This window comes from Sturnira hondurensis, unplaced genomic scaffold (assembly GCF_014824575.4).
Source record: "Sturnira hondurensis isolate 20B ecotype Veracruz unplaced genomic scaffold, ASM1482457v3 Scaffold0004474, whole genome shotgun sequence".
Lineage (NCBI taxonomy): Eukaryota > Metazoa > Chordata > Mammalia > Chiroptera > Phyllostomidae > Sturnira > Sturnira hondurensis.
This window is the reverse complement of record NW_028077105.1, coordinates 10,023,266-10,045,138: the sequence shown is the minus strand read 5'-3', so window position 1 is coordinate 10,045,138 and position 21,873 is coordinate 10,023,266. Positions and strand designations below refer to the sequence as shown.

Below are 21,873 nucleotides of genomic sequence, written 5' to 3'. Positions count from 1 at the left end.
TCCAGAAACTATCTGGAAATAGCCCTACCACTAGTAAATTTATTAAAAACATTCATCTTTCTGAAGCTGTGATATCAGGTTATCCCATCCATGTTCGAAATTCTTCCAATTTTCTTGTTTCATTTAAATCTGGCTCTCTCCAACACCCTTGCACACACACACAGTGTCAGGTAGGTAGACGATAGGATAGGTGAGTAAGCAGGTGGACAGGTAGATGATAGATGAGAGATAGACAAATAGATAACCTGACGGGAAACAGGAAGTTTCTAGATTAGCACCCAGTGTATTACTCACAGACCGTCTTAGCACTGGTAAGGCTCTGAAAGGCATCGCTGTTTAAAATCATCCTAAATAAATGGTATTAAAATAACTGGTTAATTACTTGAGGACAAATTAAGATTTTGCACACACAGTGGGACTGTACCACAGGCTCACAAAATAATGACATTCAGCTCCTTTGGGACATTGGCCTTTCCTCTCCACAGAAGAATAGTCTTTGACTTTAGAATGTAAGTAAATATCTAGAGAAGAGATAAGTCTCTAAATCTATCTGAAGCAACAATCTCTATCTTCCAGGACATGTTTGCTTTCCAGTCATTCATTAGCCAAGTTTGTTAGTGGTCTTTCCTCAGAAAGTTTGGACCATGTGGTAACATGAAAGCATTCACAGAGAATTGCCTTCCAACAGTCAGATCTTGGAGTTGAGGCTAAAGACTCCAGTGACCTTTCCTGATTTATTCTATAGCTTTTTATTATTGAATAACAAAAGGTTAGGGGACGAATGTAAAAGGGGAAAGTAAAATGTTTTCTTCAGCAGTATTGGCATTTTCATTAAAGAAATCAATGATATTCATAATTATTGCCCTCGTCTGAACTACCAGAATGTTTGAGAGTAGACATTTACTGGTAGTAACATGATACTAAAGTGTATTTTTAGATTGTAGTATCCTATTTGAAATACATTCTTTTAACATTTTGTCTCTATATCTTTCCTTGAAAAGACAAACAAAAAATTATCATAACAGCAGATTCTACCTTTTTAGAATCTTTGAATAGGTAGTAAACCTTTTTATCTTATAAATTCTGTTAAGACAAGGTTCCATCACTTAATCCTAAGTACTCTTCTGCCCACTTGCCCCAAACCTGACAAACTATTAAACAAATAAAATTGGCTTTATTTACCTTGATGTTATAAAAATATTTTCAAATAAATTTTGAAATCAGAAAAAAAGAGCCCTAATTTCTAGACCACACTTTTTTAAAAAAATTATTTATTTATCTTTAGAGGGGAAGGGAAGGAGAGAGGGATAGAAATATCAATGTATGGTTGCCTTTCGTGAGTCCCCTGCTGGGAACTGGCCTGCAACACAGGCATGTGCCCTGACTGGGAATCGAACCGCGATTGTGTGGTTCGCAGGCCCGTGCTCAATCCACTGAGCTACACCAGCCAGGGCTAGACCACACTTTAGAAACAAAACTCTGGCATCCTGAGCATTACTAACGGTAATCACGCAGGGCTCCCCCCTTACAGCTATAGTAATTCTTTCCCAGCAGAAATCCCAGCATGCCATATCTCTGCTCCAAACTCTTTGTTAGTTCTTCATCTCAGTCACAGAAGATAATCAGAGTTCTTTTCAGGGCCTGTAAAATACTGCATTGCCTGCCCATCCTGGATAACAGTTGTTCTGTTAGCTTCTTTTGTTTTGTTTTGCAATATCTACATAGTCCAAAGAACTGATTGATGGTTTGATAAACAATTGAATATAATAGCAGATAGCTTAGAAATAAGTCCTGGGTTCTTTAGCTTTGCATTGAAACTGGATTACTTCTGCATATAATTCAAATATTTTTCTCAGGTGTTTTAAAAATATATTCTCTTGTTTAACTCCAGACAAAGACTTACTGAGTATCTTTAGAGGACAGTCATATACTCATTCCAAACATGATGTTTGCTGTCCAGAATATTCCAGGTATAACAAAAGAGATAATATATGTACATTAATATTACTATTAGTAAAAAATTGCACAAAAGCTAAGGAATTACAAGGAAACTGTGGTAAAAGTCACTTGATTACTTGGTCCCAAATGGAAAATTCTGCTTAATGAATGAAGAATTTTCAGAGACTTACATTTGTTTTATCTCAGAGAAAGATAAAACAGCCACTTAGGGGCTTAAAACACCACCATTTTAGGGTCCAATTATTATGATGATTTTGTAATATTAAAAAAGTTGGTAGCAATCCTGGTACACAGTACATGTATATTGGCTTATCCTAGTCTTTGTTCACCTGGGTAGCCCACGGAAACACAGATCAGCACAGCTGAGATGAGGAAAGCGGTACACAATACCCGTCTCTCCAACAATTGGTCAGCAACACCATTTTTGTGTGAGATAGAAACGTGCTTGCTTCTGAAGTTATGTTACTGATTTGCCTAGTTATAGTACCTTTCCTCTAAAGGAAATAGCTTTATTTTGCCCTGGCTGGTGTGGCTCAGTAGATTTGACTGCTGGCCTGCAAAGCAAAGGAAATAGCCTTATTTCAAATCATAGAATTTATAAATGACACAAGAAAAAATTAGCTGTCTGTTAGGTAAGCTGTATTAACTCCCTTTGATATGCTATGCTTTTCAGATGTGTTATGTCTTTGGATTTTGTCTTTACAACCACCCTGTGAGAAACACGCTACTGTGCTGTTTTGCCTAAGATGAAAACAATAAACATGGATTCCATGCAAGAAACAATAGAGCAGGAACGTTGAAAGACATTCATGTACCACCTTTCCAGAAGCATCAAGGGACCAACCACACAAAGCGCCTGGGCTTTGTGGGCAGAGGAGCAGGGAGAAGGGCCTGCCCTACCACTGGCCACAAACCTGGGAACCTTGGGCAAGCGGCTTTAGCTACGCCTCGGTGATGATGATACCTACATCACAAGGTTGTGTTACAGGGTTCAGATGACATGAAGTAAACAAAACCACTGTGCACAATTATTATAGTTTCTAAGAAAGACACAGTTTAAAGAATTTCTAACATATCTGTCAATAACCAATGTCACGAAAATTTTAGAATCAGCATTTGGTCATGTTTCTGGCTCTCCCTGAATGCTTCTCATTTTGAACTACTTACTGAAAATCCTGTGTTGCCAATCAAAGCCGAATTGCTGCTTACCTCTACAGACCACTCTTTTGGAGACTGATTACCTTTTAACCATGATTAGAGATTTACTTTTCATAATAGGGAATAACAGCTTCTCAGTGTGGTCTGGCAAGGCTTTATAGAAGAGCAGCAGTCAGGCTGGCACGAGCTTTCAGTACCCATATCTCCTGTAGCTGCCCAGACAATGAGAAATCAACTTTGGTGAGCAGCACCGGTCATAACTGAACAGGTACACTTTTCTCTCAGGCTGGTCATGATGTCAAACGTTTGATTAGAAAGGTCTTGTGCTTTTAGCTAAATGGGGGTAAATTTCCTTTCATTTGCAAGAACAAGCTCTTCCTTTCTGCCTTACATACCATACTCCTTAGTGCCTCAGTTCTGGTCTTACAGTGCCAAATGGAAGCATAACTATGACACCCTTGAGATGCAGAAAACGATATTGTTGTATTTGTTTGAAAACAAATTGAGTTCGCTTCATGAAGGCATAGCTGCATCACTGCACAAAATCAGATGCATTGGGTGATGGAGGAGAGAATAGGGACAGGTTATACACAAAGAATGGGTTCTGGTGGAGGCAACCTGGGCATGGAGTGGGTAGCCCTGGAAAAGAATGTCAAGAAGGGTCACAGATACAGGAAAACTTTAAGGTGAAACAGATAAGAGTGAATGGGAATATTGCCGTGTGCATATTGAATGGAGTGACACAACCACCACAAACTGGGTTTTGGAAGTGCAGGGCCATAATAGGAAAGGGCGATTCTTAAACGAGGCAGTTCCTGGGAACAACCTCCCAGAAAAGTAAGAAAAGAGAAAATAGTGGCCAATTTCCTACTAAATGTAGGATGAAGAAGCTGAAACAGGCCCTATTAAATCAAGCATTATAGACAAGGAAAACTCTTCAGGTGCCACAGATAGAGAAGCAGACAAAGTCACCAGGGAGGCCACCATCCCTGCCAAATACCAGAGCTCATTTTTTTGGTACTTCCTGCTTCTTCTTTTTAACAAAAGAACAAAACAAACTTTTTGTTATTTCAAGAGACTCAAGTGAAGATTTTCAGTTACTTTTGATTCTTTACTGGCCAATGTATAGACACAGAATCATAGATGGGTAGAATATTTAGGTTAAAAAAATAGTACTGATCTTTTACCTTAACTTTATTTTATAGTCAAGAATGCTAAGATTACCCAAGATACTCTAACAAACTAGTAATGGAGCAAGGACAAAAATCACATTTTCTTAATTTCCAGATAATGTTTAATAATGATAAATATGCCTGGCTGGTGTAGCTCAGTGGATTGAGCATGGGCCTGCGAACCACACGATGGCGGTTCAATTCCCAGTCAGGGCACATGCCTGGGTTGCAGGCCAGTTCCCAGCGGGGGACTCACATGAGGCAACCATACATTGATATTTCTCTCCTTCTCTCCTTCCCTTCCCCTCTAAAGATAAATAAATAAAATCTAAAAAATAATGATAAATATATATATGTATACACAATATCAAAACATCATAGAAAGTGCTACATTTTGAACTACTGATTTAAGACAAGCCAGGTAAATGAAAGAACTCAAGTAAAATTTGAGAAACTTCCTCCCAAACAGATAGGTAAGGAACAGTATAATAAATATATGACACTGGGAAAATGTATCAACCATTTTTAAGAAATAAAGGTTTTTTCATAATGTATGCCATATAAATTCCTTATGGATTAAGGAGATAAATAACAAAATATGAAATGGTTTAAAATAATCATAAATTAATCTGATTTTAAAGCAGGTCAGGCTTGCTAAGCTTAAAACTATTTAACTAAATTATGAGACTAAGTATTTTTATTGCATTATGTAACAATGATTATTATAAAACAAGCAATCAATCAATAAATATGAGCTGATCTTGGATGGAGAAGCACTGATTCTGTGAGAAGAAAAGACTTGGAGACAATTAAGAGTCAAGGCATTAGCGTGTAAAAAGTTCACTTCCTATTTCTAGCTATTCTCACCAGACCTTCAGCAAATTCATTTTTACTCAAAAGTAGATTGTTCAGAGTTCCTTGAAAAATCAATGACAACAGATTAAATTCATCATTTGAAGCACTAAAGGCCAGAGTAACCTGGACACATATTACCTTTAGAAACCTTTAGCTCCTTGACAGAGTTGGAACACCTGTATCGAGATGGTACACAAACATGAAGAGTGGAAGCATTAATAAAGAGGGCTGGAGGGAATTGTAGTAGTGATAGATATGTTTATGGTATGGACTTTTGATGGTTTAATGGGTGTATACTTCCAACTAAACTCACCAAGTTACACATATTAATTATGGATATCTTTATATGTCAAAACTATAAAATTAAACAATGAAATCCAGGAAAAAAGTGAACACAGCAAAGGAGGTCACAGGAGAAAATATAAAGCTCCCAGATAAACGTTTAAAAAGAAAGAAGAAAGGCACTGAAATGTAAAAAATTACGTGAAATTGAGGGCTTTTTTGATTTTTATTTGGAAGTTAAAAAACTTGATGTTCAAAAGGATGCCTGGTGATAACTGCATTGCACACACCCACACACAAATACATACAGAAATATGCACATGTGGGTGTATACATATAAAAACAACGATACATGTACATACTTATAAAGAAGTCATTGAGCAAGTTGGACTTGAAAGGATATAAGCAGAAGCTTATTCTTTTTCTTTTATATCTCTTCAAATATCTGTGGTTGTTCAAACTCTGTATAAAATCTTGGGGAAATCCAGCCCTGGCTGGCGTAGCTCAGTGGATTGAGCACAGGCCTGCGAACCAGAGGATCGCAGTTCAATTCCCAGTCAGGGCACATGCCTGGGTTGCAGGCCAGTTCCCTGCAGGCCAACTCCCAGCAGGGGACGCACAAAAGGCAACCATACATTGATGTTTCTCTCCTTCCCCTCTAAAGATAAATAAATAAAATTAAAAAATAAAATAAAAGTCTTGGGGAAATCCCAAAGTTTTTAGTAAACAAATAGTTCATTAAAGTCTATATTTGTATAATAGTCACTTAATTCGAGGCCATTTTAGTATAAACAACCAAAGCTCAAAGACCTTCCCTACTTTGACTTCTCCCTGTAGTAACTTAAACCCTCCTGAAGCTCCCAAATCTGTAGCAGAGAAAATGTGGTTAAACTTCTTGATGATTAGCTTTCTCCACCTCCTTCCCCTACTCGCTAACTTCTCCTTTTTACTTCTCCAGCACAGAGAAAAAGAATAAACACTCTTGGGTCGCTGTCGCTGTAATTTGGATGTACAGTCATTAAAACTGACCCATTCATTCAGGGAATGCTTTTGCAGCACGACTGGAAATCACCCCACCTGGGAAAGACGTGGCAGCTTACTTGCCGACGGCGAAGCGCTTCCAACTCTCACTCTCAGCTCTCGGACATTAGAAAATACATTTATTGGTCACAGGTCCTTCACCTCTAGTCTCCTGAGAACCCATACATTTGCTCTGCCATTGATGAAAGGGCACTTTACTCTCAATATAGCTTATCTCCAAAGGGGAGAAACTCCAGTAATAGTCTCTTGCCTTTAGACTTTGTAGATATGGGGCAAATATCAGTTTCTATTTTTCTTGAACTCTCATAGCCCTATGTCAAAGGCCCCAAATGAATCATTTGATGGCCTCACCACATAACTTGAAGTGGAGAGGAAAAATCCAAGTTTTCTTTACCCAGAGTGTTGGGATAAGAGGAAAATATGAGCACAAAAGTTTCAGATATCCCATGCAGCAGTATTTTCACTGATACATCCCCTAAGACAAGGGATATAAAGGAAAGAATAAACAAATGGGACTACATGAAACTAAAAAGCTTCTGCATGGCTAAAGAAAACAGAAAAATGGAAAGGGAACCATCCATGCAGGAAAACATATTTGCCAATGATACCTCAGACAAGGATTTGATCTCCAAAATATATAAGAAACTCGCACAAGCCCTGGCTGGTCAGTGAATTGAGTGCCAGCCTGTGAACCAAATGGTCGTCATTTCAATTCCCAGTCAGGATACATGCCTGGGTTGCAGGCCAGGTCCCCAGTGCGGAGTATGAGAGAGGCAACCACACGTTGACGTCTCTCTCCCTCTCTTTCTCCCTCTCTTCCCCTCTGGCTATAAATAAATAAATAAATAATAAATAAATAAAATCTTTTAAAAAATAAAGAACTCACACGACTCCACTCCAGAAAGACAAACAGTTCAATTTAAAAATGGGCAAAGGTCCTGAACGAACACTTCTCCAAGGAGGCCCATAGACACATGAAAAGATGGGCAGTATCACTAGCCATCAGAGAGATGCAAATTAAAACCACAATGAAATACCACTTCAATACCAGTCAGAATAGCCATCATTAATAAATCAACAAACAAGTCCTGGCAAGGTTGTGGAGAAAAGGGAACCCTAGTGCACTGTTGGTGGGAATACAGACTAGTGCAGCCACTGTGGAAAACAGTATGGAATTTCCTCAGAAAACCAAAAATGAAACTGCCTTTTGACCCAGCAATTCCACAGCTGGGACTATACCCCAAGAATTCTGAAAAACCAATTCAAAAGAATCTATGCACCCCAATGTTCATAGCAGCACAATTTATAATAGCCAAGAGCTGGAAGCAATCTAAGCACCCATCAGTAAATGAGTGGATCAAAAAACTGTGGTACATTTACATGATGGAATATTACACAGCAGAAAGAAAGAAGGAGCTGCTACCCTTTTCAACAGCATAGATGGAACTGCAGAGCATTATGTTAGGTGAAATAAGCCACACAGTCAAAGAAAAATATTGCATGATCTTAGCTATAAGTGGAATCTAATCCACAAAACAAACAAATGAGCAAAATAGAACCAGACACTTGGTAATAAAGAACAAACGGACAGGAATCAGAGGGGAGTGGGGAAGGGAATAATGGGGGAAAGAAAAGGAAGGGATGAGTCAAGGAACACAAATAAAGGACTCATGGGCACAGACAATGCAAGGAAGGATTGACTATGGTAGTGGGGGAGACGGGGCAGGGGAGGGCAATGGGGAAAAAGACAGGACAACTGTAACTGAACAATAAAAACAAAGAAATTCCAAGGATATGATTAATACTGAAAAACAAATCTTCTTTCCCCACTTTGTTAATTTCTTAGCCTATTTTTTTCTTGATCTGAGGTGAGGCAAAATGCCCTAGCAATCAAAGAACACTTGCTTCTGGCTTGCAAGATGCAAGACTGGCTAATGTTCTTGGTACTGACTGTGGGACCTTCACCTTCCAGGTTCTGCATAGACAGTCTAGCAACACACTGTGGAGTCACTTTTCCAGGGTGATCTGCCTTTCTGAGGGAGCTAAGACCACGTTGGGTTGAAGCCCTCACTTCATCTAGTGACTAGCAATGGGTGAAGGACTTGCCCACATCACAGCCTCCATCTGCATTTACTCGACCCTTATCCTGCAGGACAATGGGGTGAAGGTGACTGAGGACAAGATCAATGTCCTCATTAAAGCCGCTAGTATAAATGTTGAACCTTTCTGGGCAGGTTTGTTTGCAGGGGCTCTGGCCGATGTCAACATTGGGAGCCTCATCCACAATGTAGGGGCTGGACCTGCCCCAGCAGCTGGTGCTGCCACGTGGCAGGGCATGGGGCCCTGCCCCCTCCACCCCTGCTGCCCCAGCTGAGGAGAAACTGGAAGCAAAGAAAAAGAATCTGACATGTCTGATGATGACGTCGGCTTTAGTCTTTTTGACTAATGCACTTTCATGACACTTTCAATGGAAAGCCAAACTCTGCTAAAAAAGTAAAATAAAAGTAGAGATTAAAGAGTCGAATGTAACAATGTATTAAACTACACACATGTATACATATGGGTATATGTCCACATATCACTTACCACACATACAGATATATACAGAATCATACATGTATGTGTGCCTGAGTCTATGTTAATGAATAATGGAAATATTTATAGAACAAAATATTAATGTGATGATTACTGGTGATTTCCTTTTATTCTTTCTGTTTTTCTATTTCCTGAAATAATATGCCTTATTCATAAAACCACTTAAAAAGTACATCTATAAATAAATACATAATAATGGATCTTATTTAAAGGTATGCTTTTAGTTCAAAAATAAAATAAAAGATCACTAAAAAAGAATAATTCAGAAACAAACTGTTACATAGAGAAGTATGTTATGTGATAAAGCATGAAAAATTGGAAGGAATCACTTATCAATTGTATTGATATTTTAGAATTACCTTCATAAAATTCAGATAGATTTAGTAGTATATAATACATATATAGTATGTAGTTTCACATACATGTATACACATATACACATATTTACCTAGGTATGTTCGCACATTTGTACAAATTAAGTACACACATAAATTCAAATTCTAAAAAAAATCAAAACAGAATTGATGAACATGTATTGAATCACTGGAATGAGGATAAGTTTAAAAGCAATAAAAATAAGTAAAAAGGTTAACAGGTTTAGCTGCATAAAAATTGAATATTCCACACAGAAGTATTATAAACCAGTAGTCTGGAAAATTTATCTAAAAAGGTGACATTTTCAGGCTTTTTTAAATACATGGACTGTAAAGGAATTTATTTAGAGAAAAGTAAAGTTAAATGTCCTTCTTTTCTCCCTTTCTTTTTTCTTTTCTTTCTTCCTTCTTGTTTTTTTATCCTTAACTGAAGACATGCTTACTGACTTTAGAGAAAGGGGAAGAGAGAGAGAGAGAGGAAGTTAACTGTTTGTCTCAGCCAGGGCCAGGACTGAACCTGCACCCAGGCACGTACTGTGACCAGGAAACAAACCTGTGACCTTCCGGTTTATGGGAGGACACTCCAACTGGCTGAACTACACTGGCCAAGGCCCTCTCTCCCTTTCTTTCTTCCTCCCCATTTCTTTACTTCTTCCAACAAGCATTCATTCATTGTTCTATAACAAATACAAACACACATTCCTAGGTTTAAAGAAGTACAGAGTCCAATTAGTACCATAGATACATAAAAGAGCCATCAGAGAAACACAAATTAAGAGCACCAAACACAGACTGTGAGCTGGGGGTTGAGAGGTTTTTTTTGTTTTTTTTAAAACAGGTAACCATACAGAGTAGTTTAGATAAAGGGTAAAAGACAGTTTAGAATTCTAAGTCTATCCCTTACTGGTAGCTCTCTTACCTTGAGCAATTATTCCCAGAGCCTCCATTTCCCTGTGTATAAATTAGAAATAATAATAAGACTAATAGGGAAACTGAAAAGATTTTATGAAAATAATTTCATTTTTTTTTAGGATTTAGAAAGCCCCCAATAAATGATTTGAAATGATTGGGAATTCAGGAGAGAATAAAGTTTGCAAAGGGCAAATTGAGTACGGCTGAATTACAAGTGTAAAGTAAGGTATGAGGTGGTGAAAACCTTGAGAAATAAATAAGAGACAAATAATTTAAAAATTAAAAGGAAAATACAAAGCATTTTTAGCAAGAGTTAAACAGTAATATTTTCCCTTTAGAATGACCAGTATATCAGTAGTATGAATAATACATCTGAATATAGTATGACCAGAAATAAAAAGACTAGTTAAGAGACATTCCCAATAATCCATAACAGAAGTCATGAAAATCTGAAGTAATGAGGTATATATTCAACAGATGCTAGAGAAGTAGAATTTATAAGATTTAATGATTAATAAGTGGAAAAAGGGAAAAAAGGGTTGTGTTTAGATGTCTGGTTTAGTAAATCATGGTGGCATTTGCAGAGACAAGAAATATAGGAGGATTAAATGTGATTAATTTTTTAAGACATAGTAGCCCTTATATTGTCAACTAATATCCAGTTTCTCTCTACTTGCAGGCATTAGGGAGAGTTATACCTTCTCATCACAGATAAATATAGACTACAATTTCTTCTGGCCAATTAAATAAGTGCACTGGCTAGAAATAGAGAGAGCAATCCCTCATCAGTGCATTATTCTCAGTTTATGATTCTCTGCCTCCTTATACCCACATGATAACAACCACCTGTGTTCCAAAAGAAGGAGCCTACATCAATATGGGTCCCTGATGGTGGAAGCCACATTTCAGAAAAATTTCCTTTGACAACTTACAGTCCAATAAAATTTTAAGTTACATCCCAATTAATTACATTGATGATTTCCATATTTTTGTGGAAAAAATAATATGCATCAATCATCCATGGCCTGAATTTTAATTCTAAAATCATAAATATTCTCTATGGTGCAAAGTCAATTAAACTAGTGTTCATTAGTTCTTCCTAAAAAGCAATAATTCAGACTTTGGTCTTGAAAAGTTATTCAATGTTGATAAGCATTAATTACCTGTACAATAGAGATAATAATTTGAGGGCTAATATCATTGGGTTTTTGTAAGGATTAAATCAGTCCACATACGTAAAAAGATTAGAATAGTGAGTAATTAATTTAACCACTCGGTTAATTATGCTATCCTATTGCTTATTTGTTAGGCTTTGTGTGTACCTCTTTTGTTCCTTATATTTTTAACCCCCTCACAGAAGTCCATGTCCTTTTTTCATGAACCACACACTCTCCAGCATCTTCTTCCTCTCCCTCAGAACTTTATTTACCAATTACAGTAGTACCCTTCACTCACGGTCTCACTTCCCACAGTTCCAGTCACTCACAGTTAGTCATAGTCAACGATGGGCTGGTGTTTTGTTTTGTTTTTGGATTACTGAAGACTGAGACAAATCTGGATTGCAGACCTTTGGATAGTTTATTGCACTACAGGCTGCCTAACAACCTGGTGAGAGACAATTTGGCCGGGGAAGAGTCTGATATGGATGGAACATGTAGAAATGATTACAGCTCAGAGGAGAAGCTGGAACCAGAGGCAATGAAAAGAAAAATAGCATGGTTAGGGCAATACCCATCCTTGGATAACAATGACCTTACGTGACTTCATGTTGTATCCTATTTTATTAAGTGGTGATTGTGTATTTTTTGAATATCAGTTAAGATCTGGAAAACATTTGCAAGCAACAAACTTCTATTAAGGACCAACAGTATGTAAATTTGTGTAATCCACATAGTATCATGTCACATATTAAAATTACATTCTTATCTCTTACACTAGAAGAACAGATGTTTTTGTTTTTTACATATTGTGTAACTCTATAATTTTGGAATCAACCCTTTTCAAATTTGTAACCACATCAATAATAGGAGACAATATATAGTTCTGTAGTCTTTAATGTATATATTTATTCCATTTGGCTAGCATTGTAGTCAGTGGCCTTCTGATTCATAGAATTTCTTCTAATGTTTTTCTTCCTCATCAAGTTTAAAATTAGCTATGTGGCTGGTTCACGGTAAATGCTTAAACAAAAGGCTCATCTTACAAAATGTTCTATTATAAGTGTATCTTGATGATTAAGTAGTGGGTAGAGTTTTCTAAGACACTATAATCACTGAAGTTAGATTCTGGATGAAGTACAAGGGAAAAAAGTTTAGTGTTATAAAAAGCTGGCTGAGAGTTTGCCCTTAAATAATGTACTTGTATTATCATTTCTATCTCTATGAATTGCTAGAGTGTTTATGGACCCTCTCATCTCTTAAATTCAAAGTTCATTTTGACTAACTACTCTCTTCTATTTCAAGGTAATTTTTTTTAAAGTTTCCTGCTTTTTTAAATCTGAAAAAAAAATACTGGTTTTTGGAAGCCTATCCTTATGCATGCTTTTAAAGCCATCCCGTATTTATTTTCTACCTTAAGATTTATCCAGGAAATTCAGTTTGGAAGGCAAAGCACAAAAATTTGTGGATCTGACATCAATGAAAATACCATCAAAATATTTAAAAGTAATTGTTGTCCTGCAAGAATCTGGGTAGTTTATCAAAATGTATTTGCTCAAATATAGAGCTTATGTCTTATTTTTAGGCAAGATTTTTATTCTAAAATAAACTCAAACTGATAAATACAGTAATAGGAAACTCAGAGAAATCTGTTTTGGGAATTAGAAAGCCAGCTGGAACTTCTCTCCTCTAAATTTCTCCAATTACTCTTCGGATTTCTAAAAATTTATAAAATAAAACTTAAGATAGTGAGCTCAAAGAACAGAACTTAAATATCTAATAAGCCCACACTCCAGTCATTGATTCTAGGCACTGAAATTCCTACAGGGATTATTGGAAGTTGGCAATTCAAGTGCCCTCCCTTTATAAATACTGTGCATTGAACATTCCAAACTGCTGATTTTTCCATCATAATTGGTCATTTCTAAACAAGGATTTCTAAGTTATGGACATTTAAGAAAATGAGAACTATTTTAACCCTTGTAAAAGCCAGAATTCTAATGTGAAATGATTGACTCCAAATTTCATTCAAAGATTTTGGCAATCCATTGGGAATATATATTTTTTAATTCCTATATTTTTGCAGCTGAAAAGTAATACTAAGACTGAAAATATGATAACCTCATAGTTGATGGTATTTTAGTTCTTGTCTCCACAGATGGGAGAGGAAGGTGAAGAACAGTACTAACTCAGGTTTATTGTCAGCCCTTCCTAACTCCTCAAGTGAAAACATTGTCAGTTGGCTGAAAGCCCAAAGAGGGCCACAATTTTGGTGCATTCAAGCATTTCCAAGTACAATTGTTCTTCAGTTATCCCATCAGGAAACAACGTCCTTTGGACATAAGCTCTCTAGAGAGAATGAGTATTTATTAATAGTTTGATAAGTGGTTCATTTTTGGAGGTCAAAATTCTCTTAAAATCAGGCAATGTTTTCTAATGCCTTACTTTCATCAATTATTGTTCATTTAAAACTCACTTAAACCATCATTTGGCTATATAGCTAGAAGTATTAATGTACTGCATGTCATGGCTGGAGTGAAATTTTAAGTCACGATTCCTGCTTCCAGAAACACAAACACAATTTGCAAATATTCTGTATTTCTCAATGAATACGGGTTTCTACCTGTGCTCATTGAGAAATACAGAATATCTACTTGGAGGGTTTCAGCTGGAACTATGGTTTGGCTAATTTTCAACTCAGCACTTAATGTATTCATCCTTTGCCCCTCCTCCCATCTCTTTCCCTTCCTCTTACTCAGCTGTTTACTGGCCCATGTCATTTACTAGAATACAAACCTCAGGAAACTCAAAAACCTGTAAGTGTCCTACTTTAAAAACATCTTGAATACTTGCTGAAGATGTGCCAAAATTATCTCACAGTTGAAATTCCTCAACATTTTAAAGAATAATCGTAAGTTCCCTTCATCTATTTATCAATCAGATTTAAGACCCCAATTTTTAGAGTGTGTCTACACTCCACCTTTAAGCCTTTGGTCTGTGAAAATTGCTAAAACATTAGTTTTCCTTATTCACAGGGAAACAGACTTAATGCTTCTATGTCAGATCGAAAGCAACCACCAAGAGTGGATAGATACCAGTCTACAGAAGTTGGATATAAGAGTTGGTATAAATTCAAATACTCTGTTTTTATACCACATCAGGTTAAAAACATATATAAACAAATCACACTGTTTGTGTGAAATGGCTAAATTCTATAGACGACAAATGAGTGGATATATTATTCTTTAAAGCAGCAATTTTCAATTGGTGTGCCACAAGAGTTTATAAAACATACAACACTGATTTCATCAGGAACACTGACCACTTTTCCCTTAGATTGTCAAATTAAAACAAAAGAAACAGCCAACATAGTAATAGCCATCCAGTGTAAATGAATCAAAATTATAACCACTTTTTTTTCAGATCAGCAACCATTATATTCTTTGGTGTGCCACAGAAGTTAATAATTAGTTTATGTGTGCCATGAGATGAAAAAGGCTGAAAATTGCTGCTCTGAAGATGCAGATGCGGCCCAAGAGTGTGGGTTTCTTTAACACTTCTCAGCCTCTCTGTCACATCGGATCACAAGTAAGTCCCAGCGCCCAGCAGCAGCTGTTGAAGTGTTCTCTGTGCAGCTCCCAGACACTATTGCTTTCCTTCAGCCTTTTCCAGCCCTCACTCCAATTCTGGTCCAGGGTTTGTTTTCTGTTCAATTCTCGGTACCTTGCCATTACTGCCTCCCTTGCTCTTGGCCTTAATGTCTCCTATGGGTGTTCTTGCCCAACAGAAATCTAGAAATTCTGGCAGCAAAGTGGACACTTGGGCATTAAAATGGCCAAACAGTGTTAGCAAAATGCAAGATTTCTGGTCCCAGTTGCAGTCTCTGAAGGAGTGGAATATCTCTCATCTTTCAACCAAAGGTTTGTTTTTCTATCTGGTTATAGGCTCTTTAATCAGAATACAGAAGTTACATTTCTCCTGTGTGGCACTCAGAAGTCATAGCCATATATATCTGTGACAGGCAAACACTCTAATGAGTGTATGTTCTTTCAAAGTCTCTGAAACTACTTACTGACATAGAAACTAACCTTTGGAGAAGAAGAGTCTACCCCACAAAATTCCTATTTAGAACACAATTTTAGGCCCAGCCTTGTTTATTTAGTCACTTCAAAATATTGTTTTCATCTGATTAAAAGTTATAATGTACATTATGCCCTCTATTATAAGCCTAAACATTTTTAAGGGTCCCTTAGTGTATCCTCATCCCTTTGTTTAGACCCCACACATTATTCTCCCAGTTAAGTATCATATTTTTAAAACAGGAATAAAACCCTTCAGTGTAGAATTAGGCCTTCCTTGAGATGTGCTGTTGTCTCTGTTGATATCCATCTGCCTTGCTCAGCTGTCCATGCTCATACCCACAATAAATTCTCAAAGTTTTACTACAGTCCATTTTCTCTTATTTAGGTATTGCTAAAACACAAGAAATGTTGACAATATCACCCAAAAAACATTAATTTCTATTGATTTTAGTTTCTATAACCTGACCTTATATATTTTTAATTTCTAAGTTTCTTAGATGAACCACAGGAAAAACAAAAGCAAACTTATATAACAAAGCATCTGTCTTCTGTTCATATATAATGAGATATTTTAATGAGTTAAGTGTGTTTGAATATTTAAATTCAAATAACCCTCACAAATTGTTCTCTGAATTTAAAGCAATATTTCACATACAGCCCACAAGGTTAGAGGCTTACTTTCAATGGTAGCTTTCTGCCTTTAGAATTAAAAAATGTTCTATTCAATCACTTCAAAAGCATACATACATAGCTTTAATGTAGATATCAGAAGAAATATATGGGAGAATGACACTGTAATAATAAGATATGCTTGGTTACAATAATTTTGCAGTAGATTATGCAGAAACTGACAGATATCTCATTTATATTAAAAAAATTATCCACTAAGCAGATTTCTATTTTTATGGTAAGAAAAATTGTTGAAAATGAGAAGCTCAGTAAGTCTAAACACATAATTTATAGTACCCTTGACATTGTAAAGTGATTTCAGGAAAATAAAGCTCTTTATCTACTACACTAAATTTGATGTAACTATGTAGTCATAAACAGAGAATCATAGACCCTTTTCAATCGACTGATAAAGTTTCAACCAAGCAGAAATCTCCCGACAACATCACTGAACCTAGGATTTCCTAGCTTCTGCTATAACGTTTTGGGGGACAATAAATCTGTTCTAACAATTATATCAAAATTGTCTTTCCTTGACTCTCAACCAAGGTTGTAATGAAAAATAAGAATGTACTCTCATCCTGGCTGGTGTGGCTCAGTGGATTTAACAATGGCCTGCAAACCAAAGAGTCACTGGTTACATTCTGAGTCAGGGTCCATGCTTGGGTTGCAGGCCAGGTCCCCAAAACGGAGTGTGCGAGAGGCAACCACACATTGATGTTTCTCTTCTTCTCTTTTTCCCTCCCTTTCCATCTGTCTAAAAATAAATAAATACAATCTTTAAAAATATACTTTTGATAGCTCTTTAAATGTGTAAAATAACTAATTATCAAGTACCAAGTCATTTAAGTTTTCACTATTACTCAGTTCCCTTAATATGTTCTCAGATGAAAATGTCTCCAGGACCTTTTAACAATTTAACAAACAAACCTTAACGTCTTAAGAAGTTTCAGTTTATCACTATTCTTTAGAAGAAGACTTAGAACTAGACACAATAATCCACATGAGGTTTGACTGGTGAAGAATTAGTTAAGAATTATTAAGTTGATCTAGAATCCTCCATCTATAAATTTAGTCTAAGAGAGCATTAGTTTTGTTTTACTAGGTGTGAGATAATAGAAATATTATTTATATATATGTCTCTGCCCCCAGCTCCTAGTGCAGAGCTCCTGAAATGCTTGTTGTAATTAATTCCCTATGTAATAATAGTCCTAGGAGTACTCCTAGGAGTACTTTTTGTTCTAATATTTCACCTTTGACCCTGGTTCCTGAAACAGGTCTCCTAAACCCTTTGCAATTTCCTAGGTCATAGGAGTATCTTTTGCTCCAGTGAGGAGAATCTGGGTGGGCTCCTAGGTGGCTTCTGGATGGTCATCAGAAAGACTAAATCCATAAATAGAAGCTTAGAATTTTGAGCTCCAGCCCCCTCCAATTATCTGGAGGAGGAAGAGGGACTGGAAGTGGAGTTACTAATTGATCATGCCTATGTGAGGAAGCCTCCACAAAAATCCAAAGAAGTATGAGCTTTGGGGAGCTTATGGATTGGTGAAAACACCCATGTCCTGGGTGAGTAGCACATCGCAACTTGGCTGGAAAGAGAAGCTCCAGATCTCGGGACCCTCTTAGAGCTTGCCTTCTCCATCTCTTCATGCAACTATTCATCTGTATCCTTTATTATCCCTTTAACAAAATGGTCAATGAAAGTAAGTATTTTCCCTGGGTTCTGTAAGCCACTCTGGCAAAGAGAACCCGAAGAGGGGTCACAGCAACCTCTGATTGGTAGCCAAGATAGATGGGAGATGTGGGTAACCCGAGGACCTATTACCTGTGAAAGGCATCTGATGTGGGTTGGGAGCTGTATGGTAGGACTGAGCCCAAAGTAACCTGTGAAATCTGACACTGTCTGCAGGTGGACAGTGTCAGAATCAAGTTGTAGAATAGCTAGCTGGTGCCTCAGAATTGCTTGGTGTGGGAAAACCCGCCCACACCTGGTGTTAGAAATGCTTTGAGTGTGGTAGTAACCTGAGAGTAAAGGAGAGTCACAGGGAGAAGGCCGGAGATTTTCCCAAAACAGTAGCCTAGACACACATGGTTGTTTTGTGGATTCCTCTCTTAACAAAACACTTAACTCATTTTCATCTGACATTATGTCAAAGGGCATTTAAAAAATTTTCATCTCTTTTTCTATAAATGCTTTCTTAGTAGGTTAGAATTTTTTTATTTCTGATTGTGATAGACATCTATTCTTTGGTATCTCCAGATCATCAAATATTGTCCCAATATCTATTATTTGAGGATGACTAGTCCTCATTCCCTTCCCCATTAATCTTGACTGTTTCGGGGCAGCCAACAAGTTGACTGGACCAGGAGATGGACATGTGATCCAAAGTTCTTCTTTTTTTAAATTGTAATCAAAAAGATATTCTTTCCTAGTGATGGAATTATGAGATGCAGTAACTGTAAGCAGTAGTGTGGGGGTATGAATAAAACTAGCTTGTGAAAATAAACCAATTTGTGATGAAAAGTAAGAACCACTCTGGCTATGTTCGAGATCCTACTTCCAATTGGTCCTGGAGCTTAGCTGTACCCTTAGGTTCTTCAAGAGTACATATCTAATAAATTTATTTTTAAAAATGAGCCACTTTGACAATAAAACAAGTTCTAACTTAAATACAAATTTTTTTCCATTAAAAGTTTTTACTTATATCTCCCTCCTAACTATATGCTCTCTGTTAACTTTCTATTGTTGCTATAACATGAACTGGGTGCCTTCAGTGATACAGATTTACTGTCTTAGAATTCTGTAAGTCAGAAATCTGACATGATTCTCACTGGCTAAAATCAAGGTGTTGGCACAGCTGAATTCTGCTCTGAAGGCTCTGGAGAAGAAGGTTTCTTTGCCTTTTCTAGCTTCTAGGTACCGTATGCTTTCCTTGGCTCAAGGCTCCTTTCCTCCATGTTCAAAGTCAACAACAATGCATTTCTCTGAAGATTCTCCTGAAATCCCATCTCTCTGATCCTGACCTCTACTGGGAAAAGTCTTTTTAAGGACTCGTAATTAAATTGGATTTACCTGAATAATCCACGATAATATCATTTTAAAGTCCTTAATTTTAAGATGACCTGTACAAAGACTCTTTTGCTACCCAATACTACATAGTTCCCGGTTCTTAAGCCTTAGGGATGGAAACCTTGGGGTTGGGAGCATTCTACTGCTTACCAGTAAAACACACCCCAGCATTCCATGTCTCACATCACTCAATTCAGCAATAAAAATACATTTAACAGGAGAAGCCAGATACTCTCCACATGAACAGAAGCATGTTAATCAACATTATTTGGAAACAGTTGTTTAATTCATAATGAGTCCTTTAAAATTGTTTTTCTGGAAAGAAATATGGCTGGCTTTATCTTCCTTCTTCTGAAGATGAGTTTGAAGATCCTTACTGGATTTCTCTAGCATACAGTCAGGATGCAATATTTGACATGTAGAATTATCAGTAGTTCCATACCCACACACTTGAAGCCTGAGGCAGCTAGTATTCCTGAGTACAGAGAGTAAACACAGCGTTGCTCTTTGTATTACTAATGGCTTTGTTTCCCCGAGCTGCTAGCACATCTGCCAGGCCAGAATGCACGCCTTCCACACGCCGCCGTGGAATCACTGCCGGCCGGATAAACGACCATGCTTCGTGCTGTAAGGGCAAATGCTTTCCAGACCCTCAGCAGGCAGTTTGCAAAAGGCAAAAACTTCAAGGAGTAACGAAGCTGCAACCCCTCCCATCCCCAAACCTTTAGAGTAGTTATGGAGTTGTTGATTCTGTAATGATCTCATACTGCCTGCAGTTTTATTGATTTTGTTTTTCAATAGAACTGTTAAAGATGCCAATTCCCAGATAGGCAGAATGTGGGCAGATGCTCATATGCTCACGCATAATTCTGCCAAGATATTTTTACATCTTTCTGCACTTAAAACAAAATGAAGACGTGTGTTATAGATGCGCGCTACTGGTAACCCACCAGAAGAAGAGAGGTTTTTGTACACTCATTTATTCCCTGGATGAAGTATTGTATCAAAACAACTCTAGCAGAAAAAAAAAAGTGAACAGCTCTTTCAAAATAAAAGAGATTTTCTTCTGAGTAACCTTACCAAACACGTCTAATTACTAAAACCCATTTAAACGGCAGTTTGGGTCAGCATATTCCAATGCCATCCCCGCTATTTCTAATTCGACATCAACTTCTTGTCACATTCACTGGGTAAGCATCAAAACACAAAATGCTGCAACAGCTTATGCCCTGTTGATGTTCATTCATCCACTGTGCGTCCAAAAGGCTCATTTCAGATACGGCATGAAAGAAAGAAAAGTAAGCAAAAAACAAACTCAGAAGAGGCTTGAAATAAATTGCCTCAAGAAAAACACTCAAGAAGGAAAAGTGCAAAATCACAGCCTTACCTTGGGGGACTTTGGCAGACGCACGGTCTTTTCTTCTGCCACCTGTAGCAGAGTTAGCTTTGCTTCTCCCACTGCGGGGTGCTTGGGGGGGCGGGGTGGGGGGTGCGAGAAAGAGCTCTCGTATCTGCGCATCATGTAATATTGTTCTTCTGTGATCTCTTCAATCAGAGTCTTGACTAGAACTGATCCTGTATCCTGAGACCAATTATTATTAACTAACTGAACAGTCATATTCAAGCGGCTGACAGGAACTTCCCAGCACTCAGTAGGGTTGGCAAAGTCACTTACGAGGAGGTAAGTGTCCGTGATGGTTTCCTCCAACTGCAGTCCTGGAGTAGCAGCCAAAATGTCTTCTTCGATGAAAAGATCTCTCACAGAGACCTTCACATTGAAGGGCCAGTGGAACTGGGCACAGAGCTCAGAAATCTGGTACTGCTTCTTGTCATGGATCACCTCCACAAAGCCTCCTTCCATGTACAAAGGGAGCAGTGCTGCCTCATACGATTTTTTGAGGATTTTTTCACAGGCCAGAACGGTCACCACTTTTTTGGTTCCCTCGCAGAGGACTTCCGTCGTCTGGGAGTGATGCACTAGAAACTGGTCCCCGACAGACACGGATGACAGCTCCTCATGAGGCGGGTGGAAGGCTTTGGTGGCCACCACGTGGAGAGCTTCCTTCTCACTCTTCGCTATCTCCAGGTCATAAGCTGTTGGGAACTCCCGAGGTCGTCGCTTGAACTTGCCTTTATAGCTAGTGGGGATTAAAAAGTGTCTTTTAGGAAAATTGCTTCTAATTTCTGAAGCTAAGATCCTAGATGCCTGGTACTTTTTGTGAATCACAATGGTTTTCCCAGGCTGTAAAACGCTTCTGGGGAGATGGTTTCCTTGAGGCGCTTCTATGACTTCGGCCACCACGGGGAACTCTTTACTGGTCCTTTGGGAAAGATCCTGTGTAGACAACAGCTGAAGAAACCAGTTGGCATCATAACTGTCAGTAATGTCTTTGACTTCAATATCTAAACTGGGGAGGATGCGGACTATGTCCTTTTGGACTGAAAAAAAAAAAGAGTATGACATTCTGTGCATCAAAGTGTTGCTGTGAGGCATTAAAAATAAAGTTATTTGTTATTAACAGGATATTATAATGATTTATTTTTTGA

The 21,873-nt window shown here is 37.6% G+C and overlaps 1 protein-coding gene and 1 pseudogene across 1 annotated transcript in view; one reads left to right on the top strand and one right to left on the bottom strand.

Annotated features, from left to right (window-relative positions):
- THEMIS (thymocyte selection associated) overlaps positions 1–21,873 on the bottom strand; it is a 157,079-nt gene that overhangs the window by 59,393 nt on the left and 75,813 nt on the right. The window contains exon 4 of the mRNA XM_037045786.1: positions 20,714–21,765. Within this exon, the coding sequence (XP_036901681.1) occupies positions 20,714–21,765 (1,052 nt within the window). The remainder of the gene's footprint in view (positions 1–20,713; positions 21,766–21,873) is intronic.
- LOC118986760 (60S acidic ribosomal protein P1-like) lies at positions 8,557–8,913 on the top strand (annotated as a pseudogene).